The sequence below is a fragment of the Python bivittatus genome, unplaced genomic scaffold (genome assembly GCF_059951505.1).
Source record: "Python bivittatus isolate LINGU-HERP-01145 unplaced genomic scaffold, Pbiv_v1 ctg000680_np1212, whole genome shotgun sequence".
Taxonomy (NCBI): domain Eukaryota; kingdom Metazoa; phylum Chordata; class Lepidosauria; order Squamata; family Pythonidae; genus Python; species Python bivittatus.
The window spans coordinates 3,447,816-3,469,264 of record NW_028277095.1 but is presented as its reverse complement, the minus strand read 5'-3'; the positions used below and the strand labels follow the sequence as shown (position 1 = coordinate 3,469,264).

Here is a 21,449-nt window from a genome sequence, read left to right as displayed (position 1 = left end):
GATTGTACTCTTCTGACCTGATGTTATGGCTTGCAGCAGGAGGAAGAAAAACTCACAGAAAACACTAAGACGTCCAATCATAGCATCTAGTTTTCCCCATTTTTAAAATTTATTTTTAAAATTTATTTCTATTCATTCATTGAATAAATATCCATTGTTTCACATTTACTAACAGTATCCTAACTTTTATAGTTGAAGTTTGTTTCAAATTCTGAGAAATGAGAATATAGGATGGCATTCATATTCCTGATTATTCCCATACTGATTCATAGACATTAAATGTTATTCCAACCTTCCAATGAATTGAGAGTATTCATCCCCTTCCCCCTTCCCCATGTTTCTGTTGCTTCACAACAAATCATGGAAGATGTTCTTTTGAGCTTCAGAGTGGAGTGGGCATTTGTATGCACTCTTTCCTGCTCCTAGCCTAAAACTCACAACTACCACACAATGTGACCTCTCATAATCCCTACACAACATGATCTTAGTTTATCCTTCCTCCAAGGCTTAAGATACAATACAAAATGCTTTCCCCTCCTGTTGACCCTGGGAGCAAAGATAGGCTATGACGTTGTGCCTGGTCTAGAGTTATCCATTGAGTGACACAGCTGAGATAAGATTTAACTTTAGAAGACAGATCTAAATCCTAATTCTTTAATTACCAGGTTGACGGTGACTTCTCCTCCCTAAGCTAGGCAAATGGAGGATATCTGAGGTGATAAGTTACATAATGTGCTCCCAGCCACTCTTCATTAGTTCCTACTTTCTGGTATTCACTTCCTGAAAATGGTAATCCTGGGTGGAAATATAGCTATGAAGGCCTATCACACTCCCATAATCCCTACCTGATTCCCTCCCAAATTTAAGGCTGGCCTGAATGCTAACCTCATCCTTTTCCTAACTACATGCGTCTCCCTTTTGGCCAGAATGCACAGCGGAAACGTCATGAAGCCGTACTTGAAGGACAACAGCGGTAGCCATGGTTCACCCACTAGTGGCATGCTACACGGCATCTTCTTCAGCTGCAATACTGAGTTCAACACTGGCCAGCCTCCCCAGGACTCCCCTTACGGCCGCTATCGTTTCCAGGTGCCCGCGCAGCGCCTTTTCGGCCCCAATACCAACCTTTACTTTGCGGACTTCTACTGCATGTACACTGCCTACCATTACGTCATTCTGGTGCTGGCGCCTAAAGGTTCTGCTGGAGACCACTTTTGTCGGGAGCGTCTGCCCCAGTTGGACATTTCCTGCAACAAGTTCCTGACCTGTTGCGTGGAGGACGGCGAGCTCATCTACCGTCATGCCCAGGATGTCATCCTGGAGATCATTTATACAGAGCCGGTTGACCTCAGCCTAGGAGTTCTGGGGGAGATCAGCGGCCATCAGCTCATGAGCCTCTCGACTGCTGATGCCAAGAAGGATCCTAGCTGCAAGACATGCAACATCAGTGTGGGGCGCTAGAGACAGGGAAGGGTGGGGGGGGAGGATGGAACGAATATGAATATGAGAGTTCTTGGTGAATCCCATGGCCCTTGAAAGTAAGTGTGGCTGACAACTGGGTCCACCTTGGGTTAAGGGGATGCTAGAGAAGTTCCCCTTCCCGGTGTCTTTGCCTCCATTCTCTCTCTCTCTCTTGCATGTTTCCTTGCCATTGTAAATAAGATTTTTGACTTGGGAAGTGAGAGAGAGTGTGCAATCAGGGCATCTTTGAAGGACCTGCATTTCCAGGTCTACTGATGACAAAAAGGGCAACCCTCGATTTTCTGAGGTCTCTCTCCAGGAAAAAAAGTCCACTTATCTTCTCTTCCATTACTCAGCCCAACCTCAAATGGACATTTCACTTTGCACACACAGCCGGTAGTCTGGCCAGTCCGATGAAAAAGCAGCTTCCTAAACAAAATGTCCTAACTAGAATTTCTTCTCTATCTCCTACCTTACTTCTGTTGGCCCCATTTCTCCCCACAATGTATCTTTTTCACAGGTTCTCTTCATCCATAGCATGATTTGCTTTTTGAAGTAGTATGTTGAAGGTTGGAAGAAGAAGTTTCCGCACCTCATTCTGGGAGGGTCCTGGGCTAAAAGCTCAGCTGGCACAAAGACCACCTCAACTAGGTTTAGCAATGGGCAGAACAGGTTTGTGATCTGCTTAAAGAAACCTGGGATGGGCACACAGGCTACGGAAGGGAGATGAAGAAGGGATTACATAGAGATTCTTTTTTCGCTCATTTCCACAGGGTGTGACATCTTACTCTTTATGTCCTTTACTTATTTTGACTGAAGAAGGGGAGGGGAAGCAACAGGTTCCAACAGGTGTGCTGGAAGCTGGAATGCTGATGGGTGATGTTGCTGTGCAAACATACCCAGCCTGGCTCCCCTGTTTCCCATGATAGCTGGTTACAGATCTGGGCTGGTAAAGCCCTTATCTGCATCTCGCTCTGGGATTGTGTTCTGAAGATGGAGGAGAAAGAAGTTGGAGCCCCATCCATGGTGCAGACAGGAGAATAAGACAGAAAAACAAATCACTTGCAGTCGGATGCTTCTCTTCCCCTATGTTGCAATTCTGTTTTTCTTTTCCACGGTGCAGAAGCATTCATAGGCTGATAGTTCCAGCTGTTCATGTCTAGGTTCACAGCTCCCATTAAACTGGGACGTGATTTGTGAGTTAATGTGATGTGCGAGCCTAGCTATTGTGGTTTGCAACCCATGATTTAAGACCTAAAATGGTTTATATACCTGGAAACTATGATTAACACCAATAATGGCTTAGTGCAGAACAACTGGCTTAGCACAATGCCTGAAATAAGCCAGGGGCATAATATAAGGAAAGGCTTACTTAGCCCTATCTCCTTCCATTCAGTTTCCTTCTTTTTCCCATAATCAGGAGACCACCGACTGAAAGCTTCTCCCATCTTTGCTCCCAACTTCAGATTTTGATCTCAGCAGCCAGGAGGTGCTGGAAACATTGGTTGGGACTCCCAAGGACAATGACATGACTAAAGCCATTGGGTCTCTATTCAAAGAGGTTTAAATTTGGGGTCTACCCAAATTTAAACCTCTTTGAATAGAGACCTAATGCCATTCAGTGGGCTGGGCTTACGATCTTCAGCTAACCACAGCAAAGCTGCTATGGGCATCCAGCAGCAGAGAAACAAGAAGGGGCAGAGGGACCTTCTCTTGGCCTGGAAGGAGAGAGATTCATTTGCAGCCACTCCCCAGCTCTGCGCAGTCTCAGTGTGCCCATACCTTCCGTCTGTCACTGGGAACCTGCTCCCTGGAACAGGCTAGACCTGCTTCTCACATCTGCCAACCACCCTCTTTATGCTGAAGGCTTGGCCTCCTCTTTCATTATAGGGAGTTTTATTTCTATGGGTTTCCTTGAGTTGTGTGAGATAATGTTTCATTTATCAGGGTAAAGCTGCAGATAGCATCCTTTCTGCAGGGAACTTTGAGAAGGCCGTATAGCTCGAACGGCAAGAAATCCTGTGCCTCCCTTCTGTATCCCCACTGGGCGCTTAAGATGTGGCTCGAGATCTTAAAGAGAGTTCATTTTGCAGCAGGTTAGAAACCTGAGGCTTGGAAGGAAGCAAGTACCACATTGAAAAGACCTTTTCCATTCCAGAGCTGACTTAAAGGGAAACACATACACAGTCATCCTCTTGCACCTTGAGAAGATCAACTACTGAGCACCCAAAGAGAAAGAAAGTTTCTCAAGAGGCAAATGAGTCAGAACTTTTCTGCGGTTCTTTGGAATCTGCAGCAAAACCAGCCTCCCAGTCTATCATGCCAAATACAGCCCAAGAACATGCATACTAGTGTGTCAGATATGCAAAAACCCAACCATTCTTATTCTGTTTTTGCAGTCTAGCCAGCAGCACACCGGGGGCTTTATCAGGCCTCATGTGAGCTATCATACATGACTGGTGGGGACCATTCAACTCCGTGAGTTCAGCATTCCTATATACCGCAGTGTGTGCTTCACAATTCTGGTTGGTCTTCAGACTATCCCTAGTAAGCTTGGGAGGTTTTGACTATAAACTAATTGATCCTGGTGGAAAAGCTTCTCTGCAATTACCCTATTTCCCTGCAACTCAGCTTTCTGCAGGAGAAATTTGGCTGCGTTGATGCGGAGCAGAGATGAAGACCAGGAGGACTTAGACTACCAGCTCCAAAGCTTCTGTAATATGAAGAGATTCTGAAGCAAAAAAATGCAGTTGTGGGTCTGCAGGCAAATCAATGTAGAAAGGGATTCTGAGAGAGTTCTGAACCTCTCACCGAAGGATGGAGAATTCCACCGACAAGCTCAGTTACAGAGCTTAGTGGTTGTATTATGAGGCTGGCTCCCTTGACCCTTTGTTAAATTACTGGCATATTCCAGGGAACCTACCCCCCCCCCCAAATTGTAAGTATATAAGAACCAATAAATCAGGTCTTAAGGTGAAGAAGCATCTCCAAGGAGGTGGTGGGGAAGCTTCAGGACCTTAGACGCGTCTTTATTCTTGGCACAGCATTTTGAACTTCCCAAGTGTCCAGCTGTTCAGTAAGGCCAACTGTGTAGTGTTTGCTGTGTGCTGTAGCAGTCCCGTGCCATGAATGCTGCTAAGTATTAATAATAAGAACCTGGCTTTTTCTCTACTAGCGTTTTATTTTCCCTTTCCCCGTCGCCCTGCACATCGCAACGTTTTGCCAACTGTTAAGTGTCACTTGCTCCAGAAAATGCTGTCGGTATTCAGAGGCTGTCCTTGACTCCTCCCAGCTTTGTACATGTATGCTAAGAAACCCTAATGCCATTTGATGCTGGATGTGTATCACGCTTTCTCCAGCTGGAATGTGAGAAAACGGCAGGAGCAGCCGCCGCGAGATTGTTGTCTTATTTCAATAAGGAGAACGTTTCTCCATTTCCAAAGCGAAAAGGAGAATGTCCTGCGACCTAAAAAGCATAGACAAGTGGGTAGAAGTCACTGCCACCGTAAAGGTGCAAAAACATGGAAACAAATTGCTTTTCCTGGACAGAGGCTGTGAAGTGTACCCCAATCAAATGGCTCATAACATATTGAACTATTAGACTGTACTATATTGGATAATGGAAATCTTCCACCAGCCAGTCGTCACCATGTTCAGAAAGTCTATTCATAGTGCAATTTTATAATATTTATTCAGAACTAAGGCTTAGTTCAAGGGTGCTTACTCTCAAATCAAAGGATATTGAGTTGCATCCCAACTTAAGAGAAAATAACTTATTAACTGCCTAAAATTAACTATTTAATTTTATACAGCAAAACTAGAAAGAAGCAGAGAATTTTGTTTTAATCTTTTTTTTTTCAGTACTGGAAATGTAATACAGAGGTCTTGCATAATTGGGTCAAGGCATTTTATTTGATAAGATTAATCGGTCGATGGGTGAAAGTTGGCCAACGTTTATGAAAAAGAGAAGAAAAAACCATTCAGGGAGGTCTTTCAGCATCTGGGGGAACATTCCAACCAAGGGACACATTGTCTACATCTCCTGTGGCTGGCAGCTGTTCTCCAGCATTTCCAACAGCCATCTCATTTTTTTTTCTAACCACATATAAATCATGTGCTACTCTACCATTTGACAATTCATTTTATTCATACAGACCCTCCACACAATCTCAGATAGGAGCAGAACAACTTTATTATGTGCCAAACTGCTAGAATAGTTTCTAAATATCAACGTAACTCAACTGTTGGAAAAAAGTGATGATTGGAGACAAGTACTATTTCTTTCAAAAGGATAAAACAGGGAAATGTGTCCCAGTAAAAATCCAGAATACAAGTGTATAGCTAGAATTATTGGTGTGATGCATGTCTGGGGCAACCAAATGGGGATGTTCTTTAGAATAAGTTAAGCTGGGGTGGAGAACGGAAGCCCAGTGTCTCCTGAGGCTCCAAAGGTTTCCAGATGTTAGCAAATTGTAATTTTTTAATGTGATGGTAGGTGAAACAAGTTAAGTCTTTGATGGCAGAGTAAGCGTATTAACTATATTTAACTTACACTAAGTATACATGTAGATGAAGTTATGTTAAGTGCGATTTTGGGTAGGCTCTTGATCCTAGAATAACCTGTAGAATTTTGACTCAAGAAAATGGTCAACTCTTCATGCTGACTTTTAGTCCTAGGGCAGGTGAAGGGCCAATCTCTCTTAGAATACGCTAGGTCTGTGCAGTATTTGGGAGTACATTGGGGCCAGGGCAGAGAGGGCAACTGTAGCACCCATCTGCCCCTCCCTAAAACAGCCACCCCTTTCCCCAGCTTTGCATGATTGCCCTCTGCAGCTGGTTTACGGAGCTGCGGACAGATCCCCTATTTGCCCTCCCAAGCATCTTTTTGGCTTGGTATCCAGAGTGCTGCACAGCTCTAGAAAATGCATGCCAAGAAAGGAGCAGTTTAAGACAATTTACCCTTTCTATTCACGAGTACCCTCAAAATTAAGTAAGGGGTACAATGCAGACTTGGGAAAGGGGATAGGAATAACCTTTGTTAAAACATAGGGATAAAGTAAACATAATTTCCTCCCAGTGTTTTTTATTTATGCTTTTAATGTTATACCTCCTTTTCCCCAATTCTGCATAATCTGAATTCAAGATATATTACGTTCAGTGATCCTAAAAGCACATATTTAAGGGAAGATGACATTTGCAGTTGATGCAGAAGATCTTGGTTTGATCCTTGGCATCGCAGGGAGGTCTGTAAGAGATGCTGCTTTCATCCTGGAGAATCGCTGCTTAGCAGGGAAGATGGTTTTATCTGGATGGAGCAGTGGTCTGACTCATCACCAAGTTCACCTACAGTGCTAACTCATATTGATTGCAAATCCAGAACTATAGGATGGTCTTCACTGAAGTGAAAGCTATTAAATAGGGGATCTCAAAATGACAGCATTGATTTATCTCTTTCACGGTTTTCAAACTGCGTGATCAGAGATCCCTCAATGAGATCAATCCTGGAAAGCAAGTTTTTCTGATGTACATCTGCCCTAGTACGATAGATTTTCCTACAGTGGAAAGAAATGGGAGAATGATCCCATATGAAATAAAAAAGTATTCCTTAAAACCACTCAGGTTTTCAAGGCATGTTTTGATTTCAGATGGGGTCATCTGAAAACATGTAATCAGTTTCATACATGAGCTAAGTGTATGCCATAAAATATGCTCCAGAGCGTTGGAGGGTTTTTTTGGTCTCATAGACTGAGACCAAACATGCTAGAGGTTTTTTGGTCTCATAGACTGAGACTCTCCTGTGTAGGAACTTCCCTCAGAGGTAGAAGTCTTGGAAACAGCTATCTTTTTTTCTCTGGTGTTGACAGATTGTTTCCTTCTTTTTAAGGCAATTTGGGGAGGTAGAATTTTAATCAAGACTGCAAAACAGCAAAAAGAGGTAATCTCTTCTCAGATACCAAGGTCCTAGTCTAGTGTCCTTTGGACTGAAAATCTCTTGCTGCTATGTTGGGTGAGGATGATGGGAGTAGAATTCCAACCATCTGCAAGGAATGGAGCATTGACTCCTATCCTAATGACTTCAGAAATGTATTCAGGCATTTCAGGAATTGTCTGAGTCTTCAGCAGAAGTCTTTGTTTTTTGTTTTGTGTGGGACCTGTCTGAGGATATTTCTTCTCCGGCAGTGTTCCAATTAGAAAGCATCAAGTGTTAGAATGAGGAAGTCTTGTTGACTTCCTTGACTTCCTTGTTGCAGTATCAGCGAAGCAGCCTAACAAGTTGGCCATTTGATGATCACAGCCTCTTCCCCATCACCCTCAAAATCCTTGCATGTGGCTGAGAAAATTTCAGCATGGCAGTCACGCAACAGCCCAAACAGCATCTCTGGTCTCAAGTGGTGCTTTTCCAGACTGTATGTATGATGCACGCTGTAAAACAATACCTGAAGCAAAAACTGTGCCGTGCTTACAGTGTGTATCAATAAACAAGAACCTGTGTTGAACTACCTCCTCTATGTTATTGTCCATACCAGTGGCATATCACCTAGCTATACCACCAATTGCATGCAGAATAAGTCTCTTCAGTGATGTTCTGTATTTGAAGGGTTGTCCTATATAAATCCAGTTTCAAGAACCATAATGTAGATCAGGTTTCCTAAAAAATCCACAGTACACATGCCTTAATAGCTGGCAGATTTTGAGCTCCACAGAAGTGCATAATTACACTGATCAGGAAGATACACAGTGGCAAGCCTTGTTTTTACTTTTTTTTTTTCACCCTTGTACTATTTTTGAGAGAATAAGCAGAATCACCCCTGGTTAATCCTTGCATAGGAGGCCACCAAGGCTGTAGATGAGAATGGAAGTAAAAATAAATAAATCCTAGAAGACGACAATAGCAAACCATTTCCATATTATTGCCTATAAGAATAAATAGCTGTGTCCATGAAGTCACAAGGCCATAAAAAAAACCATGAAAAGATAAAAGTCTCCTTTAGGAGCTCCAGCCCAGTTTGGACAACCCCTCTTCTTTCATCTTATCACCTTTCATGGATCCAAAAACAGGACTTTGGGCAGCTCTTAAAGTTCTCAAGTGTGGCTCTCTTGTCTCACCGGACTAGTTCACTTTGAAGAAGTCACCTTGCAGTTCCATTTCAGAAGTTTGTGCTTCATCTTTATCTTAAACAGGATACCTCTCACCACTTTAGTTTATATCCCTGCTATTACATGAACTCCGCTATTTTCAAACAATTACTTACCCTGAGAAATAAACACATGAAAGAAGCCATAATTCTTTTAGTACTAACTACTATGTGGATTATATTAAGAAGCTGCCTTAGAACCCTTATTATTAATAATAGTTAAGTTTTACTGCAAGAACAGTCCATAACTGAAAAACAGTCCCAGAAGAAATATTGCTTCAGGGGTGCCTAGTTATTAATCAGCTGTGCCAATTTTGAAATGCATGTGATTAATTATTCATTTTCACCTAGCTATACCACCAATTTCATGCAGAATAAATCTCTTCAGTGATGTTCTTTATTTGAAGGGTTATCCTATCGAAATCCAGCTTCAAGAACCATAATGTAGATCAGGGTTCTTAAAGTTGTCCATTATCATTTAGTACCGACACCCTAATTTGGGAAAATGTATTTGGTTTAAAATACAATTTTCCATTTAGGTATATATATTAGCCTATGCAATTTACAGGTAGTCCTCGACTTATGACCATTTGCTTAGCAACCATTTGAAGTTATAATGGCACTGGAAAAAGTGACTTACAACCAGTCTTTGCACTTACGATGGTTGCAGCATCCCCACAGTCACATGATCAAGATTAAGGCACTTGGCAACTGGCATGTATTTACAACAGTCAAGTGATTGCCATTTATGACCTTCCCAGCCAGCTTCCAACAAGCAAAAACAATGAGGAACTGCATGATTCACTTAACAACTGCCGCAAAAATGTTGTAAAATTGGGTGCAGTCATATGATGCCTCACTTAATTACCACACTGCTTAACAATACATTTTCCAGTCCCTACTGTGGTCATAAGTCGAGGACAATCTATATGCAAATGCATATCTTCTTTTGTCCTTGATTCTTTAACAATGCATTTCCTCATTTGGAGGATGCTTAAGTAGCCACGTATATGTTGAAAAAAAGATACGACAGTAGTTGTATAATGGATGTTTAAACAACAATCCCACAAATTCTGCTGGATAGGAAAAAGACAGCAAAATAGTATATTAAGATATCCTCTTTCCAGAAAAATCAACAAAGAAAAGTGTGCCAGCAAAATCAAGTCTACAAACCTTAAGAAAGTAGTATATCACCAACTGATATTATTATTTTATATCCTGCCTTTTTATCCTAGGGTACCCAATCTATAATAAAATATAAACAAAATCCAGTACAATAGCTAACATTATTATTAATACAATTCAAAATCTTAAGACCTTCCCTAAAGTGGAAAAAGTAGGAGTGAAACACAACTCCCAAACTCATGTATTCCATAGCTTGGGAAGAACTCGTGAAAAGATGAAATAGGGAGTGTCCTCTCTGGAGATACCACCTACCCGTTGGCATACCAACACTAGTCCTAACCCTAACCCCACAGTCACAAAAAGACAGTGTTGAAAATCATGATCTAGAATAATACACCCACAATATTACCTTCATTCTACACCATTAAATGCTTTTACAGAATCAGCTGCTGCTTTTCAAACATGCTGGGATAGCAATTCCAGTAATCCCAAACAACATGGTTCTAACACATCAGAAGGACACCAGGATAGGTAAAGAGGAAAGGAAAGCTAGAGGAAATAGAAAAATCTGCAAACATATTTGAATTGGAACCAGTCTTAAATATTCATGTCATGTTCTTGAATTACATTATTGATATTAAAGGCAAGTTGTTTAACAATTGGAAAAAGATGGGGAACAGAATATATGAGTATGCAGTCCAAACTTCCAAAGAGTCCTGCAGTTGGGACTTCTGGTGGTAAAATGCTTATTCAGATATAGAAAAAGTACTACGTTTTTCAGCCCATAGTATAATTGGCCTCCCCCTGTTTTTACTACCATAAAAACATGAAATATCCATTTCCACTGGCCACCTATTAATTTAGGGAAAAAAGGTAGATAATTCTAAAGAACGTAAGATGGTAAAGTTAATTACAGTGGGGCATACATCAGAGAATATTCAAGTGAACTAGGATTTGTATTATCAAGAGAAGGAAGAACAGCTATTTTTACATTCTTCATCAGATTTTGTAACATCCACATTTATTGTAGCAGAAGCTCAAGAGCTGAAAAACTCACGTAACAAGAGACTATTAGAGAGAACACAGGAGCAAATGAGAATTCTTTTAAGTTTTTTTGTAATCTCCAGCTTTTTCAAGCTGTTAGAATTTAAATGATCATGAAGTTAGCCATGAAATGAGAGAGACCTTTTTAAATTCATCAGCTGAAACGCTACATTTCAGTGTTACTCAAAGAACAATTATCCCATCAAAGCTTGGCATCTGTTTGGACATATCTCCGGTGAACTGTGTGAAAGGCTGGGCAAGGATGGGGGAGGATTGTTCCAGAGCTTCTGCAAAGTTGTAATTGGAAATGTGGGCAATTGAGATCCCTGGCCTTTTCAGCCTTGAAGACATACATCACCCACCCACCCCCTCTATTCCTATTTGTTGTTGGTGGTTGCTATGCGCTACACTCATGCCCTTTAGAAATTGGTTGGAACAAAATCCTGGCAAAATGGCAGTTAGTTTGCAATCACCCCAAATGCTTTGTGCCAGTATTATCCCACTAGAAATATTAAGCATTACATATTTTTTTTAAAAATAGATGAAGAACTGGCTAGACTGCTGTCCCTCCTTCCTTCTGGAAGGACTGAAGAACAAGCTAGTTTGTGGTTGCTGCACACATGTTCTCTGGCTGCTTACTAGCTGCAATTCTCAGGGGCAGAACATATGCCATCAGTCAAAACATGAGCTTTCTCCCCGTAGCCAAAAAAAAAATCTATCTATCTATCTATCTATCTATCTATCTATCTATCTATCTATCTATCTATCTATCTATCTATCTATCTATCTCAATAGAAGAGAATACAGCTCAGGGTTGAACGGTGAAGTCCTTAGGGTTCTCTGATCCTGGTTGTTTTCTTGAAAACATTTCGTTACCCGACCAGGTAACATCTTCTAGCTGAGTAACGAAACACTTGCAAGAAAACAACAAAACTCAAAGAACCCCAAGGACTCCACAATATATTTTAATTGCTGTATGAACACTTTGGACACATTATGCAAAGACATCTCTCTGGACAAGGCTCTAATACTGGGGAAAGTGGAAAGAAAGAGAAGAAGAGGATGACCAGCAGCAAGGTGGATGGACTCAGTCGCTATGAGTGCACCGTCGGAAGATCTGAAGATCAGGTTAGGGACAGATCATGGAGAAAATCTGTCTGTGTGGTTTATGAGTCAACAGCGACTCAATGGCACATAATCAAATGAACAACTATGCCATAAAGTTTGTACCGGTTACACAATAAATGACTGAGTAATTGCTTGAAACTCTTGCAAGAGCATCTGGGTAAGTAAGGACCTATTCATGGTGCTTCCAAACTGTGTATAATTTCAAGCTGGCTCTCTCAAGAATCATTCTTATCCTGTACGAACTCTCATCCATGTACTTAGAGCAACTTGCCTCAAACTGTTGTCCTACAGATGAGCTGCGAAAAATACTCCTTGATTTTCCAGTCTGTATGGTCACTGGCTACATTGAGTGGGTATTTTAATCCCAACTAATTGGGGAAGCCTGGCTCAAATGAACCAGTAATATCTGAGTGCCAAAGCCCTTAAAAGCTAGATTGATTAACCACTTTTTAATGGTTTCTTGCTAAGAAAGTCCATCAACCTTCTCTCAGTCAGCATTTGGGTACATGATGAGACCACGCGAGACATTGGGCAGGTGAAGTCTTTTTAAATTGCTTTGTTGTCACAAATCTGTTTTTGGTCCTTTTCAAAAATTATCATTGATGAGTTTTATTTCACCTTTCTTCCAAGTTACTCAGGGTGGTATAAGGAAATTCCACATCCCATTTTATCTGCTGAGTAGCCCTGTAAAGTTAAGCTAAGAGTTCATAGGTGACCTAACATTTCAGCTACATTTCCTTCATCTGTAGTAGAGTTGATTTTGCTTAATCGTATCTAGTTTGTGGGTTTCTCAGGCTGGGAAGTGGAATGTACATTAAATACATCAAATAAAAAAATAACCAATTTTAAAAAACCATGTTTTGTAGGGCAGGTATCCAAGGGAACCTTCATCCCCTATCCAACATCTCAGAAATGGGTAATCCAGAGTCCTCTCCAACTCCCAACAGCCTGATCATCTCAGTCAATTATCAGGGATGATAACAGTTCAAATATAGCAACTTGGAGGGACTGCAGGTTTGTCTTCTTGTGTACCCAATCCCAGTACATTCCTCCCTACCCTATCCTAATACTGATACTGGACAAGAGGGAAGAAAGTCAACTTGAACAGATTTGATTAGGCAACTCCCAAATCATTCTTAATGCCAAATGAGAAGCCTAGGACATCTTCCTGTGAAAATGTTCCTGTGAAGCCTGGCCAAGAGACGGAGCCTAGAATTATTTTCTCTACAAACGTGTAGATTTCCAAAATTCACAGCAATTGCCATGAATGGACAGCAAATGGGCTTCCAAGACAGTAGAGAATGGACGAAATTGGGATATGTCTGTTGTTCTAGAATCCACAAAATGTGAAACACTTGAAAACCTGTTGCTTGCTGCTCAAATTTGCATAGCAACAGGCTGTTTAAGCTCCATGCTGTCAAGAATAGATTGTCGTGACATTCCCCAAAGGAGAGAAAGATCACAGCAGCACTCCTGCCATCAAACTCTGTAGAGGAAGCATGCCTTCTAGTTGCTTTCAGGCTCATGGCATGCTGCTTCAATAATGTCCTGGAGATGAATGACACATCAAAACTGCAACCAGTGGAAGTGTATAAAGAGTGGGAACTAATTACTTTTGGAACTGAAGTCTGGGGGGAACAACCAGGTTCTTGATCTATGAGTTATTACTCTCCAATGCATCCAGTCCACACTCTCCATTGTGAGACTAGCTTTGAACTGCAGATTCAGGTCTGAAACATCTGGCCTAATCTTTAGATTTCATTCCTTTGCCCCATCTCCTGCTTTCCATAATGTCTTGCCTCAAGCACAGCTCAAAACACTCAAAAGTTGTAGCTGTAGACTAGTCTAGGTAGGTGAACAACAAATCCAGAAGAAAGCAATGGCGTGAACACTTTCCATATTGTTGTCAAGAGAACCACATGAACATGTAATCACCAGGAGTCAAACTAATTTGAGATTGTAATTTACAATAAAGGTATTCCTGACCTATGAATGTATGTTTGTGTGCAGTGCATGGATGTGTGCATGCACGCATGATCAGGGCATCTTACAGCATGTTAAAAACCACATCATTATAAATATATTTTAAAAAGTTACATGCAATATATCAAAGAACGGGCATGAAACAGGCAAAACTCTACCAAAGGGAAAGTGCCACGACTCATTTAGCAAAACCCAGCCAGACTAGGAATGAAGCCCACAGCATTTCTTCATGTAGGACATTCCATAATACTAGTGCAGTCCCTGAGAAATCTCATCCTCTTCCAGGCATCAATGGTTCTTCAATGTCAACTTTTTGTATCACACACAAACAAAAACCTTCTCCTCTAGAGTTTACCTGACAATATGAAAAGAACAATAACAATCTGTCAGGTGTCTTGGACTAAGTTCATATAAAATTTTAAAAATATTCCTCAACACTTCCACTGTGACTGGAACCATGCTGGCAACAAATGCAGCTGGGTTACAATTAGTGGAGCACAGCCATCCCCAAAATGGCAACCTTCAAGACTGTTGGGACAACAACCCCAGAAGTCTCAGCTAGCATGGCAACCACTGAGTGCTGTGGTCCCAACATACATGGAAACCCCATGTTATCTAACATGGGGACAGGCTCAGAGGACCACAACCAACAGAACTTAGATGTTGCTATTCATCTGCTGGTTGTGAATGGTCAACCTCTTAGCTCCTGCTAAGAAGCTAACCTTCTTGGGGTCCTTTGTCCTTAAAGAGGACAATGTGGACATACGGTCAGGGCAGCCTTAATGATTTTTACTGTGTCCCTATAACACATCTACTCATGAATAATTTAACCACAGCTTCAACTGAATTAATTTCCTGGGTTCACATGACATACTGAACCATAACCTACCCATGGAAGTTGGGTTCATACCATGTGCTAAGCTAAAATGTGGTGCACCAGCTCAGAGTGCAGTATTAACAGGAACCAATCTCTAAGCCTGTTTTGCGATGGGGAAATGCTTTGCCATATTGACAGGAATTCTAACTTCAAAGGACTCCTTTAGTCTTTGTAATAGAGTAACTCAGATATTCTAAAGAGAAAACAAGTTCTTTTAGCTCCTACCAGGCAGACCTTAGTTTTTTCCACAAGCAGGACACCTACTCAGAATCCTGGCTAGTGGGGAAAGTGCTAGTACAGCTTGGCTTAATTTCGGACTTGCTAGTTTTAGGGTCATTTCTGAAGATTTTCTGTGGTTCAGAACAAAGGGGTCAGGTTGCTTACAGGCTTCTCAGTGTGTATAGTTCAGTTTGTTTATACCACCTTCTCCCAATCCTTCACCCTCTAGATGCAGTAGTCAAGATGGATTTCTTGAATCTGTGGTCCTCAAGCATCTGGAGGTGCCAGGTTGACAAAGTAGCCCTGCCACTCTGGGAGCATTTCTGGTTTCCAATTTGCCTTTCAAGAAAGCACCAGCACCTTCCCTGCCCCTAAGAATTTGCCTGGCAGCTAAGAACACAGAGCAACCCTCCACCCCACCCCCAAATGTAAAAACCTATCATTGCACTTGACCTGTGAAAAGGACCACTGGCTGCTTTTTAAAAACTAGATTTTCCTAGACTGGTTTTCATCCATCAAGCCTCAAAGCTGTAGACTGGCCCAACCTATGCATGGTTTTCCTTAGGCCAGGCAGGCTGGGTCCCAAACAGCCATCTGCTTCTCTGGAGGTAGATTCAGGTGATTTTGGCCAGACAAGTATAAATCACAACCTCCCCAACTTGTGTGGCTACTTTGCAATAACGTTTCAGACAACATAATCATAGATAGGTTTGCACCTCACACTAAACCAGAACCAAGTAGCCACCTTATTGCATGGTACTTATTACAGCCTTATAGCTTGAATACATTCCTTTGAAATCTCCCAGTTTTTAACAATGCTTCATCTGTTCACTCCAGTATCTCAAACCAAGCAACAGTAAGCAATACAGACAGCCAGTAGTCAACCTAAAGCTAATTTCCTTTCTGGTCAATGCAGCCAAGAGCGAAACAAATACTGTAGCATTCAACAGGTCTCCCTCAATGGAAACAGGCCATATCAAAAAGATCAGTAGCAAAGCGCCCTGTGAAACCATATTGCTGGTAATCTGCAGGACATTATAGATGGATATAGTTCTTGTCACAACAAGCAGGTTTATCCCCGTTAAAAAAAGTATATTCAACTGCCCTACCTTCATCAAAACTACTTTAGCACAATCCTCACACCTCTAACAACATTCTTTGCTCTCCCATTGCTCCCCCAATCTCAAGCGCCCTGATATAAGAAAATGGAAAGTTACAATCTCTCACTAAATGTGAATACTGGAAGTGGTGTTCACACATACTATGCCTACTGCTTCTTGTTCCAGTATGGATGGAACCCAACTGAGAAACAGCACCACATGGCTCCAACCCTGGATTAAGGCAGTCCCACAACTCTAGGTGTGATAGAAGGCATGAGCGGGGAGGATTCTGGAATGGAGCTTCAAGGTTACAGGGAGGGGGGAGAGACGTTCCAAGGAGAGCATCTCCTCAGCCCCCAGCTGGACTGTGTGAAAGTCAAGACAAAGAGACTGCCCCCCCAAGGGCATGATGGTTATAGTTGCTGTCAATGGGGGATTAGAGTTAGCCTGGTGAGATTCTGTCTATTGGGTGCAAGCTAATAAAGAAGCTGAGCTGATCTCTTGACTGTCTCATGGTGATTCTTGGGCTGAACCTGACATCAATCTCGCCAGACTAACTCTAATCCCCCAACAATAGCAACTATAACCATCATGCCCTTGGGGTGGGGGGGCAGTCTGTTTCTCTTGACTTTCATACAGTCCAGCTGGGGGCTGAGGAGATGCTTGGAATGTCTCTCCCCCCTCCCTGTAACCTTGAAGCTCCATTCCAGAATCGTCCCCGCTCATGCCTTCCATCACACTAGGTTATTAAACTGGGTCTCTTTCTGTGTGTTCATGAACTCACACAAGGAATTCTGCAGATTTGAGCGCTTGAATGCCCTGAAAGGTTTCAGAGCTCTTTTTGTACATGTAAAACAGGAGTGGTGCTTCGATTACACGGTTGTGGGCACCCTCTTGACCTTTCAACCTCCTGTGCAGATACCCCTAAATGTGGTAACCACCCACAGCTAACAAATATGCTCTGCAGATTTAAAAAAAAAGTTTCTAACCAAAAAGGGTTCCTTTTAAACCGGTGATGCAGAGCCTCAATTTATGGGGTGACAATGTGGGCAAATGCCCTGGCATCCATCCAAAATATGGTGTAGTAGGTACAGTTCAACAGACTAAAAACAACAGAGAAAAATTTCATTCCCATTGGAAGTGTTTTTAAAAGCATCCACTTGGGTGACCGTCCTCCTCCGCAGAGGAGAATCCTGGATTTTAAAATCTCTTGCCCTGTTTCGAAAGTCCAGCTCAGGACAGTTATAAATGTGAAGAATCTTAAGAAGGGAATGGTTGAGCTGCAGAGTCATGAATCACCTGGTCACAGCCTTCCCTGGGAATCCAGGAGTACAAACAAGCACTTGCAAACTTTACACAATTCAGCAACCTCTTTCCAGGTGATACATGTTCTCTTTTTTGGGTGAACACAAAGCGATGCCTAAATGACTCTCATGATTTTGTACTGGCTCAGTTCCTTTGAAAGCATCCATCTCTGTGCTTCCGCTACCTACCTGCAACAGCCATGCTGAAATACAGTAGGGTCCTTTCTGGCTTAACTATTTAAACACAGCATTAACATTCTTTAATCGCTGGGTGATATGCTGGATGAACAATTCACCCGCTAGTATGAGGTCCTTGCTAAATACAGTTTCTGACATTCTTTACCGTATTTTTCCCCCTGCTTTGTATTCAGATAGCTTTTGATCAAGGAGAGCTGCAAACCATACAAGTAGCAAGTGTTATCTTTTGCAACTTTAGTAAGCTTTAACCAAAAATAAAATTTAGGTACTGCTGGGAACCACCCCATTAGCACTACATCAATGATGCAGAGCAATCAAAAGTATTATTAAAACACACCAGGTAGCCTACCTCTATAATGTTAAACACCAAGCCCAACTTCCTGGAAGGAACCTCTGTGTTTCATTCTCCTGCTGATCTTAAAAGCTCTCTCCTATTTACAGATGTTATTGTTTAAGCTAATTGAATTTTCCCAGATAGGAGAGGATCCTGTAGGTACTATTTAGCAAACAATAACTTTCAGCAGGGCTTTAGAACAAGCACAAGTTCAAATATTGTTATGTAATAAAGTGTGGCAATGTACGTGGGTATGACAACCCAGAAGCTAAATGTAAGAACAGGAGCCTGTGATGACAATAAAAAAGAAAGAAGAAGAATGGAAACTTTAGCAAAACAGTACGTATGATAAGGTTACAAAGCAAAGAATATAAAATTCTGGACCATAGAGCAAATAATGTAGGGATATAACTTTTGTCAAGAAAAAGGTCCATACTGTACAATGGTTCAGAAAAATTCTGGCAAGTTTGAATGATAACACAGGTCATGTGCATCATTAAGGAACCTTGTGCTGTTTGCGGGTAATTAATTAATTTAAACAAAGTTAAGGACCTTCTGAAAGTCTTAACGAACTGAATAGTATTTGTAGGGTTCTCTTGTTATTCCGGATAATACAGCCTGGGTTCCCCAAGGTAAAAGTTTCAAGAGGAGAAAAGCCAAATGGGTGAACGACAACATCTGTTTGTGGGTTTCATTTTTCAGTTGCAAAGTTATTAAGCCCTGATGTACTTTAAGTGGGACTGCTTTTGAAAATTTAGCATTCCAGCTGAAAATGTAACGGGAGAACATCACAGTTCCATATAAAGCTGTGGGATATTGAAACTGAAGTCTCTCCATGCTTCCCACTGGCACGGTTTATGGAACTAGTATCAGCTTTCTCCTTTCTCAGAGGACTTCCTCTCCCAATGCTATGTTCACCTGTGGATGTCGTAGATGGAATTGGAGGCCTTTTGCATTCAAAGCATCAGCTCTACCACTAAAAAGCATTTGGCAGCAATCCTTAAGCTTGCATACAAACCATTGATTCCAAATTTGGAGCTCCTGTCTCCCCCACCCCCCTTTATGCAAAATAAAACTATCTGTGAAAGGAGAGGTAACATCCCAGGACAATGTTCTAAGGCAGCTAACACTTATTTATGATAGAGGACAGAAGAGACTCAAAAAAAACCATGCCTTCTTGGACTTTTTCCCACCATGAAATCTGGCAGGTGTCTTTGGCTGGCATCTTCTCACAGCAATCCTCCTTTTCTTCTGAACTGTCATCCTCACAAGGGTTACATTCTTCCATTGCAATTTCTTCTTGATCTCCAGTTTCTTCTCCCCATTGATCTGGTGGATGTTCTGGTCTTTGGCATTGATCACCTTCGGGACCATATCTGCCTACTTCATGTTGGGATGGCACTTGAACAGCCATACTCTTGTTTTTCCATTTTTTGCACACCTGAACCTCCTTCCCTTCTATTTCTATCCCATCCTCGTCATCCAGAAATATGTTTAAAGGCACATCTAGATGGATACCTAAAGGAAACATTCTTTTCTTTGGGCAAGGTTGTGTTGCACAGCAGCATTTAAATGTCTTTTTGTGCCTAGTCTTTGCTTTCTCTTTTTCCTTACACTTCCGTTTTTTCCGTCCTCTTGAACATTTTGTGTTTTGGATGGCAATGGGCTTGTCACACTTTGGCCTACAGATGCTGCTACATGTTGAAGTTTTACTGTGAGAGTTTTTGTTGCATGCGTTACTACCTGGAAAGAGGCAGGAGGAATTGCTGCATTTATACACTTCCTTTCTTTCGGTCCAAGCACATTCATCATCACTTCGCTTCTCCTTACATCTTGGTCTCTTTCTGCCACAAGAGGTTGATGGGGTTGCAAAACCAGGCGCTCCTTCACATCCACTTTTGTTGCATGTACACTGGTTCTTCTTAGGGCACTTCAACACACATGGAGGTGAATGGGGGCAAGCTGGGCCTTGTCGTTGAACCGGCTTACGGTAGCTCTGGGTGATAAACTCAGCCATTGAATAGGTGACCCCAATCTTCTTGGAGAGCTGCCGTGGTGTAAGACCTAATTCCCGCCACCTGGTTTTGCCAATTTCCATTCTACTTCTGCTCACCAGCTACCCCATCTTCATGCCCTCTTTTGCTCTCTATGGCTTGCAATGATCTCCAGGACCCAGAGGTTCTGTGACATCAGTAGCTGCAGAGTTGATGTCATAAGCATTCCTACATTTAAGCTAGCCTCCTGCAGATCACACGTCTGTGTCATTTTTGTTGAAATCAAGTTCAGGCTGGGAAAGATAAGTTCTTTAACAAGGTAATCCCTGGATTCTTGTTCTGGGAGACCCACCTACAATGCCATCACATTTTGCAAGAACGGGTACATCTATCAGGCATATCCTGGCAGCCTAAGAAGGCCTTGCAATTGTAACAACTTATTATAAATCAAATGTATTTATATATTCCTAAATGTTGGAGATAGCAAAGAGAGTTTATTAGGAGGCACTATGGCCTGCCATCCCCCAGAAGAACATAAAAAGCCAAGAGAAAGTTTACATGGCCCTGCCCATTTGTTAGAGGGGTTCTACCTCTGAACTAATTGTTTGACTCCAGCTGCCCCTTATTCTAGCCCAGGTTTCTCAACCGTATTAACTTTAAGGTGGGTGGACTTCAACTCCCAGAATTCCCCAGCGATCTTAAAGTTGCTGAGGTTGAGAACCCTGTTCTACCCCTTCAGAAGGAAGCTTAGTGTGACCCCACTCATTGGCTGATGAGTTTATGGCAACTGGATTGTAAGTATTTGCACACTTGTGTGTTTACATTAAGCCAAGTTGCACTGAAAAACTCTCAAAACTAACAAACGTTTCATCTCCCAATTTTAAAACTTTCCCCCCCACTTTGAACTTTTGTATTAGCATTTAGGTTCTACCTTTTGACCACACAGTAGTTTTACTGTAGTTTTATTTCAAGGCAGAACTGCTTTGGCTTTCCAATTTCATAAGAACAGCTATGTTGGCATTTTTCTCCTCTTCATTTACAAGTGGATTTTATTTATTTTAATTCATTTTACTCTGTCTTTTTCAAGAGAACTGTTGCTTTTAATTTACTGCGTTGCTTTCTATGCATTGTCCTTTCTTTTTATTGTACTATTATTTATTAGCTATGCTATTAGTTGCCCTGGAAACAAATTAATACTAATTGTGCATGATATAAAAGCAGTTCAACACAATACAATCCACTGTTCCAGCAAGTTGCAAAATATTCTGCAGATATCAATAAGGTTTAATGATATCTTAACGATTTATATTCACAGCATATAGAGAGACTGGTGTCCTAAATCAGAATGCATTGCATGTTAAATGATTTTTTACTGGATCATGCCCATTCTAATTAGCCTGTAAGATTTCCAGACAGATAAAGGTTCTGGATACCATTATATAAATAGCTAACTCAAGCTTCTCCATTATCAGTGAAAACACTTGCCTCCTCCCCCAGATCACAAGTTGTTAGGAAAAAATTCTCCAATATACACAAGGATAAATTG

At 41.6% G+C, this 21,449-nt stretch overlaps 1 protein-coding gene across 1 annotated transcript in view; it reads left to right on the top strand.

Annotated features, from left to right (window-relative positions):
• PHYHIP (phytanoyl-CoA 2-hydroxylase interacting protein) overlaps nucleotides 1-1,461 on the top strand; it is a 39,366-nt gene extending 37,905 nt beyond the window's left edge. The window contains exon 5 of the mRNA XM_088151943.1: nucleotides 927-1,461. Within this exon, the coding sequence (XP_088008069.1) occupies nucleotides 927-1,461 (535 nt within the window). The remainder of the gene's footprint in view (nucleotides 1-926) is intronic.
• The last annotated feature ends 19,988 nt before the right edge of the window (nucleotides 1,462-21,449 follow it).